At 35.4% G+C, this 22,627-nt stretch overlaps 2 protein-coding genes and 1 long non-coding RNA gene across 8 annotated transcripts in view; 1 reads left to right on the top strand and 2 right to left on the bottom strand.

Annotated features, from left to right (window-relative positions):
• Positions 1-576: 576 nt before the first annotated feature.
• On the top strand, positions 577-17,106 carry RtGEF (Rho-type guanine nucleotide exchange factor). Of its 6 annotated transcripts, XM_053744594.1 has the most exons (11): positions 578-732; positions 963-1,181; positions 1,562-1,724; positions 2,677-2,895; positions 3,047-3,245; positions 3,745-3,966; positions 4,696-4,908; positions 8,750-9,017; positions 9,399-9,599; positions 11,479-11,502; positions 16,793-17,106. In XM_053744594.1, exons 2-11 carry the CDS (start codon positions 998-1,000, stop codon positions 17,038-17,040), a joined length of 1,941 nt encoding a protein of 646 aa, XP_053600569.1. In that variant the 5' UTR covers positions 578-732; positions 963-997; the 3' UTR covers positions 17,041-17,106. The 6 variants fall into 6 exon arrangements, with proteins under 6 accessions (XP_053600559.1, XP_053600541.1, XP_053600569.1 ...); XM_053744584.1 differs by lacking the exon at positions 16,793-17,106 and having other exon boundaries at positions 577-732; positions 11,479-15,978; XM_053744601.1 differs by lacking the exon at positions 11,479-11,502.
• Positions 17,107-19,116: 2,010 nt separating this feature from the next.
• The window catches only part of LOC128669673 (homocysteine S-methyltransferase-like), a 16,994-nt gene continuing 13,483 nt past the window's right edge, over positions 19,117-22,627 (bottom strand). Inside the window, exons 6-7 of the mRNA XM_053744655.1 lie at positions 20,296-20,510; positions 19,117-19,897 (exon numbers count right to left, since the gene is read on the bottom strand). Of these exons, the coding sequence (XP_053600630.1) occupies positions 19,699-19,897; positions 20,296-20,510 (414 nt within the window). The 3' untranslated portion in view covers positions 19,117-19,698. The remainder of the gene's footprint in view (positions 19,898-20,295; positions 20,511-22,627) is intronic.
• LOC128669711 (uncharacterized) overlaps positions 20,533-22,627 on the bottom strand; it is a 4,039-nt gene continuing 1,944 nt past the window's right edge. Inside the window, exon 3 of the long non-coding RNA XR_008404685.2 lies at positions 20,533-22,516. This is a non-coding gene — a long non-coding RNA (uncharacterized LOC128669711). The remainder of the gene's footprint in view (positions 22,517-22,627) is intronic.

Here is a 22,627-nt window from a genome sequence, read left to right as displayed (position 1 = left end):
CGAGCAAAGGTCTACCATTGACGAGGACATATTATGCAAAGCTCAGCGCAGGTGGCGCTACTGGTACAACTAAGGTACACAAACATTGCCAATGGTGCATTGGCAAAAGCGCTAATCTTCAATATTGTTGCAGATTTACGATCAAAATACCTTCTACGCAATCGTGGTGCGAGTTTACAGGAAAAAGGAAGGATTTAGTGGATTCTCCTGAAAATAAAAACGCTATTTTAGGTTATTACTGCACTATTTGTGAGGCGTATCCCATAGTTTTCAAAGTTTTTTATCTTATGTAAAACGATTTATCCCAATATTTCGGCTATTATTGAATATTTTATATATTGAAAATTGGCACGCGCTGAATCTTAACAATAGACTTTCTCTTTCATAGTCACCAAGTCGTTTGATGGTAATGGTAATTGAATCACCCATTCATTTTAATTCAATGTTTTTTTTTTATTCAACATAATTTTCTGTGGCATTCAATTACATATTTTACATAAATATATTATTATATTTGTAACTTTGTAACTATATACCTACCTTATGTAAGATTAAACTTTTCGGAGGGTAAAAAAGCAATCTAGCAACTCTTTGGAAAATGTCTAGCAACTGGGGGTACAGCAGATTGCTTTGACAATGGTAACACTTGTGTTCATCTGCAGAGGAACAGTGTTTATTTTTGGAAATCCAATAAAAAGTCCTTTTGGCTATAATTTCTTGAATTCATACGTGGTTGGTTATTCTTTCCTAGTCAGTGTGTTAAATAATACCATTTTTAATTTAATCATATAATTTAATGCGTTCAGTATGTTCGTTGTTTTCGTGCAATAATAGTTATTCTTGGAACTATTTTAGACTTGACAGCACTCATCTTCCTGTTGTTCTTAGAAAATAATGAGCGTGAAAGCCAATTTCCTTGTGATTTATATAGGCTCTAAAATAAAGTGTGTTTTTTGTTTCAGATATTAAAATAACATGGTACTAAAACCCTTACAAAATGACCTCTGAAAACTGTTTGGTAAGAGCAGTATATTCGTTCAAAGGCAAAAATAATGATGAACTGTGCTTCAAAAAAGGGGATATTATCACAGTTACACAGAAAGAAGAAGGTGGTTGGTGGGAAGGGACTCTAGGAGAGACAACTGGATGGTTTCCAAGCAATTATGTGACTGAATATAAAGGTAAGTACCCGATTGATTTGATTCAGTCTCCAAAATTCTGTTTTGTAAGTAGGTTCCTGACATGTTTCTACAAACCAATTTTTGTGTGATTAAAAGTTAATAGATCTAAACTACCTACTTTGTGTTTTTGTGTTTCTTTCTTTCTTACTTTTCTATTTCCTGGTTATCTTTACTACTTACTCAATTATGAGTTAACATCCTGGCATTTTAGTTCCTTCATTAAATAATTTTGAGTTATCTAAATTGATTCATTTAATTTCTTAATGTTAAATTTTGTGTGTTACACCAAGTTTGTATATATTTTTGTGAAAAGCAACTTTTGTGAAAGTCTGAGAATCACAGTGGTTAATGTTTTTAAACCTTCACTTAATTTTTTACAGATCCCACTGGATCAGTCACCACATCCCCAATCAGGGCAGTGTCCGAGATACAAGCTTTTAGAAATGTGGTGCTCAAAGATATCATTGACTCTGAGAAAGCTCATGTTGCTGAAATGCAAGGACTTGTTAGTAATTTCTTAGTGCCATTGGAGAAAAGTGATATGTAAGACACCCATATTTTATGCTATTATTGCAGCTACATACATTTTGCTTTAGAATAATAAGTGGAATATGTTGTGTATGGGTTTGTTTTTACCAGACCAATTGACCAGTATTGTAAAACTTCTAAAACTATTTATAATTTACTCTCTGCCCCTATAACAGTAATTTAAGTATTAATATTATTGATTTCCTTAACTTTATTGCATAAAATTATATATGTAAAAGTACAAGAGGCTGACAGATTGATGAGAACATTTATGTAACAGTCAACCTTTAGGTCATAAGTGAAGACTATTTGGGTGCAAAAATGATTGTTGCCAATACTATACAGGAACATTATTAATACTATACATACATGTACCCCATTATTCATAATAAAGTTAAAGGATACTTTATAATATTTGCCAGAAAGAAAAAAAATATGATAACCCATCAATCGTGCAGAATTGAGACATATAAGCAATAGTCAAACCGGTGCATTTCAACCGGTTCATAAGGTAGATGTAACGGTATGTTTTAACTTTTAATTTTTTTATGAGTAATGGATACAGTATCATATCATCAATACATATATAATAAAACAGTAGACAAAAATCCTGTACATTAAATAAATTTACATAAATATAAAATTAGGCGATAGTCACAGCAACAGAGTAAGAATTTGAAAAAAAAATCTGTGTATGTCTGTATGTTTGTTTGTACACACTAATCTTCATAACTACTGGACAGATTTTAATGAAACTTTTTTGTTATATAGCTATTAAGCCTGGGCAACATATAGGGTATAAATTATTTTGAAAACTGGAATACCAGATGGAGAACAATGGTGGTACAGTTATAGGAAATATTGAAATGACGCCTTACCAAAAATTGTTCGGTCACGCGAACGAAGTCGCAGGCATCAGCTAGTTATTAATATATTAATAGGGCATTAATTGTGATATGTTATTTAGGTTGACTAAAGATGAATTCCAACAATTAACTGGAAATATAAATGAAGTCCTACAAGTACATGAACAGTTTCTCTCCCTCCTCGAAGAGTGTGCCACAAAGACAGGCCCAGACCAAAGGGTGGGAGGCCTATTTCTACAGTGGGCCCCGAAAATAAAATCTGTTCACCAAACTTATTGTGCAGGACATCCAAAAGCTGTATGCATATTGGACAAATATAAGTAAGTAAATTGATGTGAATATTATATTTATCAACAAAGCAGCTCAAAAACCGAATATCTACCATATTATCTATATTATATGTTGTTAATATTGTCTACCATATTTGTACATACTACAAATATATAACATATTAACTTTAAAATTTTTCAGAGAAGAGCTAAACACATGGATGGAAAATGCAGGTGCAGTATGCCCAGGAGTGCTAGTACTAACAGCGGGATTGTCGAAGCCTTTCCGCCGCCTTGGAAAGTATCCCGCCATGTTGCAGGAACTAGCGCGCCATGTACACGAGGCGCACCCCGACAGGGGCGACACGCATCGTGCTTCTGTTGTATACAAAGATATTGCTGTAAGTTTGAATACAATACTATTTTTGTAGATTTATTTTTTTATTATAAAATTACTGACTGCATTAACAGTTGCCCAAGGCGTGCTTATTAACCAGAAGTAGAAACAAATTCCTGTTATTCATAAAAAAAGTTAAAGCATCCTTTTTTGTCACTATCACACTTAATTATATTTACTATTGACAGAATACACTTTATAATATTTACTATTAAGAGACGAAACAAAATTTTCGAAGTGTGCTTTAACATTTTTATGAACAATTAGGTTGTTGATAACTATAAATTTGAAAATTCCCTTGGGGATCCATACTTATATCATAAATATAATCCTATCTAGTTTATGAATCTTAAGTACCTACCTAGTCTTATTTATGACTTCAGGAAACACATTACATGGGAAGAAATGAAAAATAAATCTAGCTCTGTATTGTTAGAATTCCTTTTTTTCTGCATTGAAGATAAAGTGAAATAATATATAACCAATTTTATCTTCTGTTACAGAGTGCTTGTACAGCATTACGGAGGCAAAAAGAGTTGGAGTTGCAAGTGGTGACTGGTGAAGTCCGGGGCTGGCCCGGCGGAGAGCTGTCCGCTCTAGGGGACGTCCTGCACATGGGCAGCGTGGCTGTCGGTCCCTCTCATCAGGATCGCTATCTGGTGCTGTTTCCATCATCACTGTTGTTACTTTCAGTTAGTAAAAGAGTGTCAGCGTTCGTCTATGAGGTATGTGCCATTTTAATTATTTAAGTACATATTTTTTTTTATGCCGAATAAAGTTTTTTCTGTTATGTTCTTACGTAATGTTTTACGATTTTTTCTTTATCTGTAAGTATTGTAAGCCTTAACTTCTTGCCATATCAGATGCCTTTAGGCGATTTGGAGCTCTTACTTCTAGTGGGTAGGCGTTTAGCTGAGCTGGATGCACAATGTGCATCGTACTATACTAATGCATGTTTAATGTTTAGTTTAAACAGTGAGTTTGTAAAGTCTAGTTTTTTTGAAAATAGGTCTTGACAGACGATATTAGTGTGATCCTAGAGGAGTGAGGGTTCCTTTTTACTTTTTCGTTATGAAACCCTAACAAGTAGTAATAAATGAAAATGTTACACTTCATCAGGGATAAAAAACAAAACCATTGCGTAATTCTCTCAAAACTAATAATGCCATAATGAAGTGAGATTTATGTAGCCATTTATTGTTTTATTAACACTCCCACGTTATATGGGTCAACAGTTTTATTGTCTGTTAATTTTGGAGAGGTGCCAAATGTTTTTAATGATATTTGAAAATTCACTTGTCTTTATAATTCTATAATATTTCGCCAGTGACGGCTAGCACCATAATGAAAAAGGAAAATATTCTTTATTTTGTTATCTGCATTATTGTAATACATCAACTTTGTTCTTTGATATTGATTAGATAAGAAGTAAGAGTGATATTCATTTGTTTTAGGGTTGTCTGCCTTTGACAGGCATAACAGTAGCCAAGTTAGACGATACAGAAACGAGAAAGAACGCGTTCGAGATAAGTTCACCAATGATTGATACGATAGTAGCGGTGTGCCAAACCAAAGCGGAGGCCGACAACTGGGTTAGCTTGCTCCAGAAACACTCAAACACCAACAGCCCCTCTCATGAGCCCGGACAACCACAATCCTTACCTCATGTAAGTACTTAATTTTTTTCACATTTTAAATTTATTTGCAAAGTAACAATGCTCTCTTCAATGACGTTGTTGTAGTGAACTTGCCCGCCTAGATCAAGAAGTATATTAGTAAAAATGAGCTTAGAGAAATAAGTGATGAGTGGGATAGTGCAATGGCTTTACAATAGTACATAGTTTTACAGCATTGCTCCCATCCGGTAAGATAACGTTCATTGAAAAGTGAGCATTAAGACGTCCTCTATAGACATAGGTACTTTGAAAACGCTTGATGACCAAAATGAGTATAAGATTAATGTGTATGCTTCTTAAAAAGTGACGTCTTAGACCTATAAACGACGAGCTTAGAGGAAGTGAGAGATATAGTTTCTTTGTCTGGGTGGATCACGACTGGCGCCCGGTCTCGATTATTATAATCAGTCTCGAAATATACTTTTTTGAGGTTAGTCAGAAGTTATGATTCCAAATGCAAGTAATTCTGTGCTTCATTAGATTTCACAATACTGTAAAAAAAAAACTTATTTCCATTTCCCACGTTATAATAGGTAGGATGTTGTCGCTGACGACACTGAATAAAGTAATTATATTTAAGTAACCTTTTTCCGAATTATTTGATTTGATTATATTGTAAACAAAGTGTATACTAGGTATATGTAAATTATGAGTTGTGTCGATTAAATTTTTCTGATGTTACATAGCTCACCCGCTCTCCTTCTGAAGGGGCTTTAACTAGTATCAACACTAGTCGACGCAGTCTTTATCACGTGACACTACCACCGCCTAGCTACCCTTCTGCATCGCCCTACTATTCATTGACTAAGTATTTCGCGAGACTCGTTAAGAAAAAAGTTATCACTAGACAAATGTTGCGCAAATTGCTACATGAAAGGACGTGGGCTAAAGCCTTTGAGTTATCGGGATTGCCAGTGATGCGGAGGCACAAAAATCATATTAGATTGAGGATAGAAAATGACGGCGCAATAACCACAGAGACGGAGTACTCTGATAGTGAAGACAGTGAAAGGGAATCTGACACTACAGAGTCATACACTTCAAGTTGCACAGAGGCAGACCCCGGTGGCATCTCAAGGTTTCCTCGGCAAAATGCTTTGGATAAGACCAGCTCTCGTACGGCTTCTTCCTCTTGCAGCAGTTGGGGTACGAATTTTGGATACGTACGCTATTTTGATAATACCTCTGATGTGCTTCTCGATGCATCACAACATATAAAAGGCGATTGCACGAGGAATTTATTTCAACCTTTGTCTCGAAGTAGCAATATACGCAATATGATAAATGTAATGGACTCCCAACCGACTCCGCAAGATATGTTATGTTCCACAATTCAACATTCCGTAAGCACTGGACATTCAAGTTTTGAAGCACGGCCATATATGGCTTGTGAAGATTTGGTAAATATTGACCAGAATATGCAAATAAAAACTATTAACAATGAAGAAACTGATTTTATCCCAACGCGACGAAGTTTTCCCAATTATAGTGCCAAAAATGTGGTTCCGAAACTTTGGAAGTCAACTGAAGAAAGCTGTACCCGGGAAGAAATTGAAGATGATTATCGGATTTCTGATTTGGTCCATAATTTAGATCCGCCATCGCCGATATATTCTCGCGACAGTGCTTTTGATTCAATAATAATCGACCCTCCTCCTATGTTTAGAAATATAGAGGAAGATATGAAAGTAATTAGCGTTAACCTTAATACCGATATCCCTTTCCGGAAGCATTCTATTAACTCCGACAAAAAGATCAGAAGATCAGTGTCGAGGTCAATGGTGGAAACTGAGAGCTTTAACAAAAACGATGGCATGCAAATTCAAAGGATGAGTTCCCAGTCTGAAAATAATAACGTACACAAGAAATGTGAGTGTTGCAACAGGTCTCTATGTCCGAGTCCGAGGTCTTCCGATTCTGGTGTAGTCGGGAGCTGCAATTTTACTTCACCAGAATTACACATGCATGAGTACTCCAGCTCTGGCACAACTGGAAATGACTCTGACTGTCATGATAAATGCGCCGATTCTTTCAAGGGTTCCCTTACGAACATCTCAAAGGGAACATATAATTGTAATCGTCGCAAGGAGTTAACACTATCAGAGATAGAAGCAGCCAGGTTTGAAGACCAGTGCAGGTGCACTTCTCCTTTCGGCTCCACTGCGCGCACATCTTGCATCACAAGTGTCACGTCCGAAAACAGCTTTGACGTGATGGATTCTTCGAACACTCATCTCACTTCTACTTACGTGGCTACACCGCCTTTGCTCTCGTCGGAAATCAAACGGACGTCTATAAGAAGGAACGTCGAATGCTACGTGCCTCAAACCAAAAGAAAACCCGATCCTCCGCCTCATGTTTACCGCAAACCTAGTACGCATTTGGAAATACCGAAAAACGTGCGCCAGCCGATGCCCTGTCAATGGAGCACTCTGAATATAACGGAGCGAACTAAGCCCAGTTTGCATTACCATATGCGTATATATAGAGAGGATCCCGACAACAACAATGAAAGGCAATCCCGAATGAACGTCCCTCGCAACCGCGATGTGTTTGATAAAGAAAACAAACAGAGAGATTCGGCTGCGTACACACAATCGCGTAAAACGAGGTCTCGCAGTGAGGATCTAACTAAATTGCAGAAGGGTTTGTCCGAAGCGCAGACCGGCTTCATGGTGTACCGGTCAGATCTGTATGCACACTGGTGGATGAAAGCCAAGTTACCAATTACCGTGGTCACCGACTCAGGCAAGGATCATTACTTTGTAAAGAGATACTGTTAATGTATCACTGGTGTGATCATAATACTGCCTTGAAGTTTTATAACAGCTAGTATTAATATTGTCATTAGAATTTCCCCAGTGTTCCAGTGCTTTACTTGATCATCCTTGCCTGTGTTTATTCATCTTACTAACTTATTCAATCACTGCCGCCAGTACTTAGATTCACTCTACTAACTATGAATATTTTAATGCATGGAAATGCTTATTTCCCATGTTCTATTCGATTCCGTGAAAGGGAAATAACTATAGCATATTATATGCTATAACAAACCCTACAGAACGTGGGTTAACCAACATATACGAATTCGAGTGAGAAATTTGTAATTATTATACTATGTACGTGTTTTTATCCAAGTTCTGCAAGGCAATCTAAGGAAAAGCTGACTCCATACTTAGTAAAATGTTAGATATGCAATATTAATAAACGCAGAACTTATGCGACTATGAATAGGGTAGTAGCGAGTGCCAAATAAAACGTTCGCAAGTGCTGAGTCAGCCAAGTCACATATGCTCGTCACAAAATAAAGAGAGATCGCAAACTGACCATGTTAACTAATAGTACGACGTCAAGTTAAGATTCCATATTTTCCATTCATTAGTGAACATAAAAACAGAAGAAAGGTCTAGGTATATGATTATTTTCAACTTTATCCCAATTTGTTGTTTCTCAATGAAATTCTTATGAAACCAGTCTATAACTTTTAGTTTGCTACAACAAAACGCATATTTGTCTTAGTAATTTCTTAGAAGTATGCCATTTTTATGTGTTTTTGCGCCAGCACAATTTTTTCGTGACGTATCTTTTACATTGAGTTTTTTTCTATCATTCTAAAAACATCGCATCTGTTAATCTCATTAATTTGTGTCGTTATGTGCGCTATTAAATGCCGCGCTTTAAATAGATGTGTGTTTTAACGAGACGTACTCGCTATTTTGTAAACTTTGATGGAGACGGCTTGTACAAACACACGCGCCAGCGTGATAACAAACATGCGATGGTAAACAAAAATGGTATTTATGTTTTGTAAATATAACTTCTTTTTCTACAGATGGCCATGAGCGACAGTAATAACTCGGATCTATCGTCCGGCCTCAGCAGCCACAAACGATCGCATTCATTCAACAATCATCAAAGCTACACACAACACACGCAGCAAACTCAGAAAAATAAGCAAAAGAATCATTCGGCACGCTGGCTCTTAAACTCTTGTGACTCACTGGACCAATCGCCCGCTAAAACAAATAAAAGTCCCATTGGGAAGAAATTTTCGTCTGTTGACTTCATCGACACATCAGTTTCAAGTTATAGCAATAAAGGTATGTATACATTTTGTCAGTCATCTTTATAACAATAATATGTGCCTTTTGTCTCTTTCTCCGTTTCTATTATTCTACATTTTTGATTGGCGACGTCGTTATAGAGAAATTTAGTGCAAAATTTAGCTATAAGTACGATATTACTATTAGTTGTAATCCCACTTTTATATGCTACTAGGAATGTATACAAATACAACAAATAGTGTAAATAAATCCTCAGCTAGAAAAGCTATTGTAAAGTAATTCGTAAGGCTATTGTAAAGTCATTTGTTTGTAAACTGTTGATCTGATTGTTTATCCCACCGCCCGAGGTACTCCTTCCACAACGAAATGTGACATGCCCATGGAGTATGGACAATTTTGAACACAATATATTGTCAGGCTGGAGCATAACCTGTCTCCGGCCAGCGCCGCCCCTCCGGCCGCAGTCGTTCTCGGTGGGCTCGGACGAGAACATCGGCCCGACCCACCCCTATGCCCCGCACCAGCGGAAGTCCAACTCTTATGAAGAAGACGCCCTTATCTTGAAGGTCATCGAGGCGTACTGTACTTCCGCGCGGTGCCGAAACGCTGTCAGTTCCGGTGAGTGTCGCCTTCCAACTTACGTAATGTGCTAACGTGATCGAATAATGTGCCGTTTATATTTTGGTGGATAGATTTTCCATATTCTGGAAACTGACAGTAATTTAAACAAATGTCGATGTAAAGGTACTTTTATTTTTCACTGTTTGATGTGGTTTTACCCGAAATAATTAAGAATTTGTTTTTGTTATGGGCGTGGAAGAGAAAATGAACAACGCGTACAATGATCTAAATTAAAATTACGAATGCTTTTATTAGATTGCATTAACCGTAATAATAACATTAGATGTAGGAAGTACTAACACAGCTGTGTTTATTATACAGTACCCAATATACCACTGGAGATAATCGAGTCAACGAGGAGGAGACAGGCAAAGTCAAGAAACCGTATAATCAGTTGGTTCTTAGAATGATAGATCTGTATATAACGAAACCAAATCTATCGCTAGTCAATGATGATCGCTTGAAATAATTCGATGTTACGTCTGTCGTTGTTGGTGGCTAACGAGCACACTATTGTACGCTACTGTAACTAATAATACTCAATATTATATCGCATATATTGTATGAGCACACGTCTCTACATGCATGATAAATACGGCATGCTTTCTATATACACAGTATACTCTATTTATTTATTTATTCTTAGATCTGTTTAGTTAGTTAATAGTTCCTATATAACTATATAATCACTTATATAAATTGCAATGAATTAGTTGAGGCCTTAGCTATTTACGTATAGCAGTACAAAGTAGCTAGTCGTAGCGGTAGGAATTATACTTATTTTGATAGAAGTTTAGTGTTTAGTACTTTATATATAGTGTTTAAAATAAATTTCGCGTTTCCCGTTTATAAGTTTGATTACATCAATGGTATTGAAATCAAATACTTACGGCTTTCGGTCAATAACCCCTTGTAAAATAGGATTTAAAATTATTTTTATGTAAAAAATACTATGTACTACGTACGAGGCGATAAGGGAATTAAATTTATAGACTAATTTTAAAATTTTTAAGGCATATTTATTATGGTGTATGGCGTATTTTTATGGTGTATTCACGGCCCTGAAAACAGCAGGAACACGTGAAGTTGGGAGGTTATAACATGATTTAGCGATATAGATAGAAACGTTAAAATACCTGATGTTTAAATATTCCTGATATCTCGTAAAGTTCTCGTTAGCTAAAGTGGCACCCAAATGGATTATCTTTTTTCTCGTGCAATTTATGTTTATACTCGCGTACGGGTATGCCTCAGATTTGTTTGCGCTACGTGTTATATACTCGCATAAAAATAGAAAAAAAATATTAATTGCTTTCCCTATGCAATATATATTTATTCAAATATACCTAAATCATGATCGGGAACCGCCTAAAGTTAGTCTTGAATCTAGAGAGATAAGTTGTGAACTTTGTACGCTATTGTTATAGCAACGTCGGAAGCAAACTTAACATTCTGATTAACTTTGCTAATAAGTACATATACAGTACAATACCTATGCAACTTTGGTAAAAGCAACATCTGCTGCTCGACTTGATGACTTCTTTATCGAATTCTAGAATCAAAACTAGGTTAACGTTCTATTTCACGATGCTAGTTGGCGTCGAATGCTATGAAAGCGATAGCGAAATGCAATTTATTTCCCCTTTTTAGTTTTTCATACTAAGTATTTAAAATGACTTACATTTATATAATTTAACCGCGTTGTCAGTGGTCACTAACTAAATATTTTAAAACCTTTTTCTGCCCTATCCGCTCGCCTTTTGCAAACTATTAGAATAGAATGTAACCTATAAATATCAAGGCTTCATATTCTTGTGATAGCGGTCTGAATCTTTCTATTTTGTTACATGCGGCTGCCTTTATATCGCACCTGCAGTGGACTGCGGCCACTTTTCTGTCGGTAAAGTACAATATCACGCACCCGCTACTAACATACTTCACTATAACTATACTAAACTGCCGATCGTTCAGCGAAGCGAGACACCGGAGCAGATGGGTTGTAGCAAGTCGTCGAAAGTGAAAAGGAACAAAAGTTCGTCGGCTGCGGACGCGTACTTGTACAGCGGTCCGGAGACGAGGCGGCTCCTGTCGGAACGGAAATTTCACATGAACCGTTCCAATCCTAATTTGTGGGAGTGTTCGGAGGAGCGCAGACCGAGATTGCACGGCGGGCGAGAGCGGCGCAGCGGCTCGCACCCGAGCCTGGCTCCGCTGCGTGCTGTGCCCGCCCCCGCCCCCGCCCCCGTCTCCTCGCGCTCCGCTCGTTCCTCCACCTGGTGCTGCGGCACATTTGTCAAACAACTCACCAAATCCCATCATTTCGATTGACATAAGTAGAATCTTGTGTATTACTCAATGCTCATATCGGTTCCTACAATAATTACCTAATTCCTAAACAATAAGAATACTAATCTCTTACTTTATCCTTCACAAGCCAGATATGCGTGCGTGATTGCATTCCGAATTATTTGTCCCCGTTTCTCAACATTAACCCAAAACAGATTCCATTGACTAATCAATCTCATGATTTTGTACAGTTTCATTAAGTTTTAAATTTTTTCATATTGCTTTTAATTTTAAGTGATACAAGCGTCTGATATTGCACGTTTGATTTATCCGTCGCCTTGTAACTGTAAAGTGCCATTAAACGGCTTTAGAAAGCGTGTTATCTATGTTAACATAGATTTTTTTCATATTTTATATTGCATGTGTGAAGTATTACTCAGATAAATATGTATTTATATTTGTGTCTTAGACATAAAGAATAACAATAATATAAACTATGGTGCATTATTTGATTTGGTGACATTAATATGCATGTATATATTGGTTGTATTTTGCGTTACAACTTACGAATACAAATTGATATTGTTTTAAAAATAACGAATTCTATTTTAAATAATTAATCACGATATGTTGTCGATGAAGGCGACGAAATATGTGATATACATTTACGGCCATAGTCATATACATATATGAGTACAGTATCTAGTCCACTCACCAATGCTTGTATAATGTCGACGCTTTGTTGCTGGCCAACGGTACACTCTGTTTTACCAATAAGCATATGATATATTATGTACAGTCATTGTAACCTAATTTTACAAATTAAGTGTGCTTTGGGCTACGCTTCCGTGGTTAACGATTAATCCGGGTGTGTTTTATTAAAATCAACTAGGCGGTTGAGACGTGATAATACTAGTAGGTGCAGTAATAGACGATTTCATGTTAACATAAAATGTTTACGAATTAATCACATTTCCAATATTGAGGTATAACGTAGGTTAATAATAATGATAATGTATATTTCTACTTTGCTCTTTATGAGGAAAAGTATCAAATCAGTGAGGGCGTCTCATCTGATAAATTGTGTCTTGGTAATGGAACGCTTAATATGATTACAACACGTTTTGTTCTGACCCGCGTGACCCTGCTCTGAAAGACATGCTTGTTAAGTACAGTCATATGATATTGGTTTAAAGCAATTGAATTGAATCAAAAGGAGAGAACCACGTGTCTCTTTGACCTATAGTGGAGAATTACAAAAATCACCTGGAAAGTTTTATACAATTTTAAGTTTCGCTTAGAGCGGCTCAGATGGGCAGTATTCCAACAATTTGTTTATGAAACTACAAATACAAATGCAAACCCATTCGTTTCCATGATTTTATATAAACGAAATATACAATACCGCGGTGCACCTGACGTCCTAAAATGAATACTTCATAATGCCCAAAGCGAGTGACATTTTGTATTTCCAAGCCATTCTGCAAAATACATCGTGAAATCTTGTTTAAAAAACATCGTAATATTCTCTCACGATATTTTCAGTTTTATTATCTTATTCCTGAATTAATAGAGGAACTAAGTGTTGGAATTTTAATTTATTCATTATTTTCTCGCAGTAATTTTGCGAGGGTCGAATTATGTAAAACGTAAGAGAAGGAAGGAACAGCTAATAGAGACAAGTGGGGCAGGTTATTAGATTGTGCAGTGGGTAATCAGGGCGGGCAGCGGCCATTCCTTTAATATTGAACAGGATAGCGCAGTACTCCGCCTGCAACATTTACATATATGAGCGTTCTGTTAAACCAGTGCCAACTGCAATATATATTCCCAAATTCAAAGCAAGCATACTTCACATACAATGCGTTAATCGAATACAAATATGATTTTCGCTAGCCTAGCCACAATCCTTAACGTCTTAAGCGTAATTTTGGTTTATAATTTAAATTAATTTTGATTCTCTTTAGAGTACATCAAAGAATTAAATTTTATTTTAGTTGACTCGTTCAATGAATATTGAACATTGCAGTGTGTCAGCTAACTTGCCAGTCTCGTCTCATATCTCATTAGGGAAAAAGGGAACTAAAGGATAGTACGAACTTGTTAGGCAAAAGCTGATTAATTACAGAGGAAACTGTAAAGTCTGCTCTCATCACTCGCTATCATTTATATTTTTTGATAAATTTCGAAAATCTATGCGACACGTCGTATGTGTGGCGTCTATGTATCTCACATACTGCTCAATATATATATTGTGCTGTAATATTAATAATTCTTCTATGCTCAAAACTAATTAGTTTTAATTATTAATTTAACGCAACAAAACGTGCAGTATGTTGTTAAGGCATAAAAACCAAGTTAGGTACAGGCCTGGTAATACATAGTTATGTAGTAACTTTACTGCACTTAGCAATGACTGAAAACTGTATTTATCCAACTAGTTAAAATGACTAGGTATAATTTTTATACCTATTCATTTTACTTTTAGTACATGTAAATGATAACATACTAGAACAACTCACGTCGTTACCCGGAGGGAAAAAATAGAGTCAAATACGGAGAGTATTTGACTCTATTTTTCAGTCGGAATCATTGGCTGCCTATCTATCGATTTGTTGTTGTTGGCACCAAGTACAGAATAGGTACCTTGCCACTCGGCGCTACGACTTATAACTAGCTCGATCTTTTTAAAAATAGGTATATATTACAAAACTGTTGTTGTTGTTAATATAATCAGGGGAAATATAGTCCTCTGGCTATTGTTTGTCCCTAGCGAAGTTCTAACTAAGTAATAGCTAATATTATATTTTCCACTTTGAAGATTCACTCAATTATGATGCCACACACCTTGAATAACTGCGCAATCTGCCCTGTTTATTTGCCCATAACGCGGTATTATGGCGAGGTATAAAAAACGCAATTTTCAGCTCGCAATGTCACGTAATTGTTACTTGAAACGATTTCTAAGTTATCTCTGAAATTACTGTGCAAAATAAAGCATTTCTTTGTTATTGATTGAATTTCAAATTTGGTTTTTGGTAGAATATATTGAATTTCTTTTTCAACTACTTTTAACCTAAAATTTGCTATAACCAATTCTTAAAAAAAAATATTGTAGTTATAACGTTTAGAGTAGCATTAATTTCATATTAACTTATAGTATTAATAAAAATATGATAAAGTTGTATTACACCCATACTTACCAAAGGCTACATTAACTATGAAAGGATGAGGTACCTACCTAAGATTTTTGATTGTATCATCCACATCGTAGTGGAGTTCTTTGTTACAATATAAATATTTTAGCAGTTTCACTCTCAACCGTACGTGATAACGACCCTTGAAGGTTGGGTAAAGCCGTGGCGTTGACAAGAATAGGGGCGACTTCATGCCTTGTAATTTATTATTAAGATTATATTATATATCGCACAACGTCGCCGCCGCCATATAAATTTGTTTATTACTAACTTATATTTCTTGTATCTCTTGTCTAGCAAGCAGATTATAAAAAGGATAATGACTATTAGCTTTCTGTTAAGTATATGTCAAGCTAATAGCTGTTTCAAATTGAAGAGCTGTCTAGAAATTACTGTACTTCCACATGTACCTCTCATACATGTATCTCCTTATTTTATAAACAATATTGAAATTATTATAAATTTGTAATAAATAACCTAATTCCGAGTATTATTTCGCAGTTCATTATTGGGCAGCGCTTAAAGCTATATATAATTTTTAAATGTATCATTTCCTAATTGTTCGTCTAGTCTACCCTGTGTTAAATGAAATTCCGACATCTCATATCTATAGATCACATAGAACGGATCTTGTTAACTTCATGTTTTATTAAAATGTGTTAATTATTTAACATTGATAAGAAAAAGTTATTTTTCATAGCAATAGTTATAATTAATCTGTGCTATACATATATTTATGTGACTACAATAATTATATATTTAAAATGTGTGAATATAACTATGACGTTTGTGTGTAAAAGTTTATAAGTCTTGTAATATTTATTTTTTTATGAAAGTATATATAACTTAGTATAAGTACATATTAAATAAATTTTTTGAAATCACATAACTTATTCTGATATTTGATCAATTAATATCCTGTTTCTTTTCCCCACCTTACAAAACACGACTCACTGCTGTAATATTTTGGCTATCGAATAACAACATCACAAGTGTAATAAGGCTGCAAGCACGTGTACTGTAATAAATACTAGATCATTTATTATAAATAATATAATTATATAAATATGTTGCACATGATGATTTTCATTCTATTAATTCATGATAGCGCGAATAGCAATAAGTAAGAATAATGTAAAGCATTTGAGTAAAGTGCTTAATCTACTTAACAAGACCTCCAGATTAATTATATTATCACATTGTACTGTGTCACAAACACGTAACATTCAGAAGCTTGTTTATTACAATCCATTGGAATAATTCTTATACATTAGGGTGAACTTTATCCAATTGTTTATGGCTGACGGCACCTCGCCGGGTCTCGGAAATCTGCGCTCGATTGCCAATGTTATGATTCTTTGAACACAAAATCCCACAATTTCATATCCGGTACTTATAAATTTTTATCGACTGTTAAAATGTGAAAGATATTGATTGGATAATTATATTAAACTCATCTTCATTCATCTGTTATGACTCTGTAATTTTTTTTTCTCAATTACTAGGTCAAATAATACACTGTCTGTATTCTTACTAAGGTGGGTATCCGTGATAGTTTGTGTTCAAATTAATAATTCGAGTCGTGTTTGTGTTCAGACAGATATAACAAAAGCTTATAGCTATTGTGGATTTGAATTATCAGTTTGAATACCGGTGTGAAGTGATGTGTATCAATAGACACGCAACTGATATCTGTTCCATTTACAGAATGCGACGATGAGTGTGTGGAAGCCTTAGTTCGGTCTCCGTCGCTGCCCGTCCCGTCCACGGCGGGCCCCGGAGCGCCCAGTCTGTGGACTATCGTCATGCGACTACAGAACGATGTGAAATCTCTCAAACTGGACGTCAAGAACCTGCAGTTACAACTTATTGAAGAAAAACAGGAACGTAATCTTGCCATAGCTGCGTTGCAATCTAAAAATATTTTCAAAGATGCTAAGGAGAGCAAATGTTAATTTAAATTAGGTAAACAAACAACAAGTTATTTAACGAGTACTTATTATATATTGGTATTACTTGCCTATATTGTTTCATTTATTACCATTTGTTTATTAGTTTTAACTTAAAACTTAGTTCAGATCAGATTTATTATATCGTAGCCGTAACGGCTATACCCTGCGGCTAGGTCTCATTGCAGCTAGGTCTAGCTGGAATGATAACGGATAACCTAGCTCTAGCCTAAAATAAATAGGCTACACCTAGGTGCAATCATCTGAGAACGGCTACATCTAGGTCTAGCCGCATTTCGGGGTTTAGCCGTAACCGATGTACCGTATTCGAAACTTTAGGAACTTTAAATTTATAATATCATTTGGACTTACAATTAGCACAAAGTAATTTGTAATTCAAGTCTATTTATGTATAACTGAAGCCTGTATGCTATATGCGCAAGCTAACTTGGCGTTGTTATATTTTTGAGTGAACAGACTAGCTACTCTTACGAGAATATTCTAAGTTAGATAAGAGGAGATTGATACGACCCGCGTATATGTATTATAGGTACAGTTAGAATATATAACATACAAAAACTGAGTACATAAGTGAAACTATTCTGAAGTATGGTGGGTTGCGACGGGCCGCACGGTTCACTGAGTGCTCACTGGGGTGGGCTGCCGCAGTACCGCGTAGGTGTAAAGGGCTATAGTGCCGATAAAACCATTCTACTCTTTAAACGTCAATTCACTTTTGGATCGTAGGGGCTTGGATATAGAGCACGAGTAGATCTAATTAAACAAATTAGTAAGATGCTAGTGACGAGGCGAATAATTACCCACTGGAAAAGGTAAACTGCAAACAGTTGAATTATTCATTAAGCATCGAATCCCCTTCGACAACGCATCAATTTAAATGAGACTGAACATGCTATAACAATGACTTACACCTGCAAAAAGCGAATGTAATCCTGGTCGTCCTGTCTCTGGTCATAAATAATATTGAATAAATCAACCGACTGAAATGTTATATTGTATTGAAACATCAAAGAATAGTAAAAGTGGTCTTTAAATATTTATAGATAGGCTCACGATCGCACTAAGTATTCTCAAGATAAAAGAAGTCGATTCAATTAGGTAGGTACTCATTCCTCGTGCTCGTGCCCCAGTTGATAAAATGTCGGAATGTTTTCATTTCTTTCATAGCGGCTGAAAAATTCGGAACGGCCGCGTCGCTTCGTCCGGACAACAAACGTTAGAGCTTTAATTTCATTTTCAATTTACTGTCGGCACCTACCTCAATTTCCATCCGCACCATATAACTAAATGCTCACAAAAAATTCACTCCTTTCGACCGGGTCACACAGCTAACGTTTTTATTAAGCTGCTTGTTTAGCGACAAACTTATTATTAATACCATACTCTTTGTTATAGGTTAAGTAAGTGCCTTGTCACTCTTCAGCTCTATCTACACACCAAAAACCACCTCATTTCAATTCTCCGTTTTGACATGAAAGAAGGACATACAGACACACATTCACGTTTATAATAAATATTCTGGCTAGTATGGCGGCTGGTGAATGCTATTGCACTGCGTTGTTTGAGTTATTCGATAGTCATAACGGATTATCTAGCGCAGCAGAGATTTGATTTATATCGACGAATCGAGCTTGCTTAGGAAATTGCAAGCTGAATCGATCTGTGCTAAACTGGGACCAGAGGTTATTAATTTACAAAAGTGGCACATAACCAATCCTTCGAGGCACGCCTTCCTTTCTTCCGCATCTTCAACATCGGTCTAAAAAATAAAGTCCTCTTTGTCACTTTGTAAATTAAAGAGTTAACTTGAATTGGTAATATTTATTGCGAAGACGCTTGCTTAATCCCTAGGGCGACCCACTTCGATAAGTCATTATTATTCAATTAATTAATTCGGTGATGTTGAAAACCATTTGTGCCTACAGATTCATATGGTTTTTGCCGGCTGCTTCTTCTATCAATGTTGTGTTTGTCACAATAAGAATTTCTTTACGTCATAATGGCGGAAACTTTTTGTTATGAATCTATGTTAAAAATTAAGACTTGGTTTAATAAAATAAATACTTTTATATACATATATTTCTTCACAATAACGTTGTAATAATAATAACAAATTATTCAAAAAATACATTTTGAAACAATAAAGTCAATGGCACATTTATACTTATCATTACAAAAGTTTTACGTTTACATAGAACAAGTATAAAATAACTGCAAAACTCCTAACTGCTGTTGGCTTAAAAACTAGTTCTGTGAGCTTCCAATTTGTTCGTAGAATAAATTTTATTCTAAATCGCGCCCGTTAGGGACCTTTTACGTGGAAAGGATCGTTGTTTTTAAAAGACGTAAAAGTTTACAACGCCGTAAACATAAAAGAGATATATCTACTTAGCTATTTTTCGCTATTTGATGTTTTTAAGATTTGTACTATTTTATATTGACTACTTTGTCCATTTTATAGTGTTGACGTAACGTAGGACAAACGAAGAATGAATCAACGATGGGTTTAGGCTGGTCTTTGATTAAAAGGATTGGTTATATCGAGTCCTACATGCGACGTAAACGTAGACAATTTTGGGATTGAGATTTTTCTTTAGCCATCAAATCTTTTATGTCTTGATTAGTCCATTAAAATAGCATATTTTAGTCAGTTATAGACTTAGACTGATCTTGAAATTTGGACTTGAAGTTGTACTGGTCGCACCACGAGCGCACCTGGTTGCGGAAGCGTGTGACATCATTGGCGTATGTGCGACAGCAGCCACCTACGTACCGCACGCCCAGGTCTAGCCACTCCTTGATGAATACTTCTACAGCTTCACATTTATCACGATCAATCCATCTGAAATTGCATGATGACAAAAATTTTATACAAATTTTATATAGTTACTTACATCTATTTTAGTAAATTCTATTATAAATACTTTTAATATTATTTATTTATCATGTTGTCTACCTTCTATAAATGTACTTATGCCACGAATATATCGTATACAGATAATAAAAGAGCCCAAAAATGTGTTTTGAACATCTAGGCATTAAGAAAACACCCTACAAAAGTACAAAAAGCCTCTTTTATCTGTGACGTAGCATTTGTCTCTGGTTTCTCCGGTGTAAAAATGGAACTTGACGAATTTTTCTTTTTGAAGGTAAGTAGGTATGTAGGCTATCTCAGAGTGAAATGTATGGCCATTTGCCCATATAAAAGTTTCCTTGACTTATCTAACTGCGAAATCTTACCCTATTTGAGGATTGTATTTTTCGCCAGAGTTAGGGTACACGATAAGAGGAATGGGGGCGTGTGGCCGGTCGTCGTTGATGCCTTTTAATAAGTTTGCCACGTAGGAGGGAGCGCAGCAGTTCACACCTACTGCTACCAGCTGCTCCGGATTCAAATCCCAGCATTTCTTCGCCACTTTTTGGAAACTTTCACCATGAGCTATACTTTGGTCATCCTGGACAAACAAAAATTTTATTTAAAAATATATTATCTAGAATTGGTCTCGAGGTAGGCCCCAGGACATCTACTTCTTGCTATGTATGTACCCCTAATAATATAAGAACATAAATAAAATTTATTGGAAATATATAATAAAAAAACCCTTAAACTATTAATCGATGCCACAAATAAACTATAAAATTATTCTATAATAGCATAGTTAGCAGTACCATAGTTAACTATGTTTTACCCTGTTTTTGCATCAGTAGTTAAAATACTGTAGTTTGTTAAACGTTTGCTTTGACGTATGGTAGGAAAGATAAATGATCTTTCACTTAAAATAATCAGAGCAGTATTTTATTTTTCATTTTGCTAATGGGGCGAAGCGACTATCTTTTTTGAGTTGAGATGAAGCTTAGGGGTGTAAGTGTTTGTTCTAATTTTGAACCAATACTCTAAAGACATTTCACTTCAAACATGATGCTCCCTATTCATAATTTTGAGACTAATCATGTTGCGTGCATCGACGTAATTACATACCTAATTTACACAAACTGACGACGCGCAAGACTTTGCAAAACTTTACAAAAATCTATTTTACAAAAAAATAACATATAGTAAAAATAACATAGATTTGGACAAAATCTATCTTATTTTTACTACACTAAAGTACAATAGAAGTTACAATAAAGTACAAAGATCGTTAAAAAGCAAATTTTCATTAACTCTCCACTAACCCGCAGCCGGCCACCTCAGTGGAGATAAATCCCAAAAGTTAGGACCTTGTCTCACACTTTACATTTAATGGCCTTAGTTTAGAGTACAAACGGTTTTTAAATAAGCCTTAGAGAATATTTGCCATGGCCACATCAGTATTCTTTTTTAGGTAAACTAATCGTTTTATTGTACCTAATAGTATTGCCTCTAGTTAGCTACACTGAAAAAAAAAAAATGGTTGCTAGTAGCTAAAAGTTTAGCTGCATATCACCAAAATCGAGTGACTACTAAACTGAGGGCTACAAGTAACTAAAACATGTTTTGTAAACAGAGTTTAGTAATATTATATTAACTTCTTTTAGGTAACTGGTGATAACTTAGTTTTGTTATTTGAACTAAACTGTTTGGCTGTCAATAGTGCTCCGGTAAAGTTGCTTTAGCAAAGTTACTTTGGCTAATTAAAGCTAAAGTGTTAAATAACTAGTAAATCTAACAGTTCAGTAAGAAATATTAAATTATTTGTTTAATAATTAATGTTAAGGTGTGGTTATCTCTTGCTAATCTGTTTCATTACTAGTAGACAAACACTTTATGTGGAGGTAACAGCATTGTTTGTTTACCTGCTCCTGTTGGTTTATTTACCAGTAGCTGGTCCTAGATCTGCTATTGGACCTGGATCTACAGGCCACCTTCAATATTATTGGGATGTACTGGATTGATATGATTAATCATATCAATCCAGTAAATCCCAATAATATTATCAAATGGTGTCCTGCCTTGTGGATGTATATACAGGTCTAACAGCCACCTTAACATAGGGATAACGGGCTAAGTGCAATAATGAATAAAAAAATGTATATTATATAAGTAATTTTTTTGAATTATTTATTTAAAATGTTCAAAAAAATAAAATAACACAATTTAATGTCTTGTCATTCACTCAAGAAAATCCAGATTATTAAATTTAAGTTACATACGCTGTAGTATCTCCATTGTATAATAACTGGTAATCAAACACCAATATATTATAAAACATAAATAGGGCTAATAAAAATAAAGAATAGTTAACCAAATATTAATAAGACATTGCTTAGCCCAAATTAATGTCAAACACATTACTTGAGTTTAAAATTTAACATAACATTCATAGTCTGTTTTCTTCATTTTATATAATTCAGTGCACACCGGGAGAGGCGCCGCGAAGATACTTAGAAGAATTAACTTTCAGGAATTCATTCCATTTTCTTTGTAGCGAAGAAGTAGTCCTTTTCCTTCATTACATGAACTCAAAGTGTTGTATACTCCCTGAAATTTAAGAAACTATAGAGTGAACTAATAACAGTCCTCTTGTTTAGCCTAGTAATAGACACACAGACAGATGGACGAAGCAAGTGAAATCTCAGTAATAAGATCCCG

The sequence above is a fragment of the Plodia interpunctella genome, chromosome 1 (genome assembly GCF_027563975.2).
Source record: "Plodia interpunctella isolate USDA-ARS_2022_Savannah chromosome 1, ilPloInte3.2, whole genome shotgun sequence".
Lineage (NCBI taxonomy): Eukaryota > Metazoa > Arthropoda > Insecta > Lepidoptera > Pyralidae > Plodia > Plodia interpunctella.
The sequence above is the reverse complement of the archived record's forward strand: the minus strand, read 5'-3'. Positions and strand labels throughout refer to the sequence as shown.

Excerpts from the sequence above, each read along its gene's own strand:
- RtGEF (XM_053744566.1), top strand. The coding sequence starts at position 998 with ATGACCTCTGAAAACTGTTTGGTAAGAGCAGTATATTCGTTCAAAGGC. Across the intron at positions 1,182-1,561 it reads TTATGTGACTGAATATAAAG|ATCCCACTGGATCAGTCACC; the intron begins GTAAGTACCCGA and ends AATTTTTTACAG. Across the intron at positions 3,967-4,695 it reads TGTCAGCGTTCGTCTATGAG|GGTTGTCTGCCTTTGACAGG; the intron begins GTATGTGCCATT and ends CATTTGTTTTAG.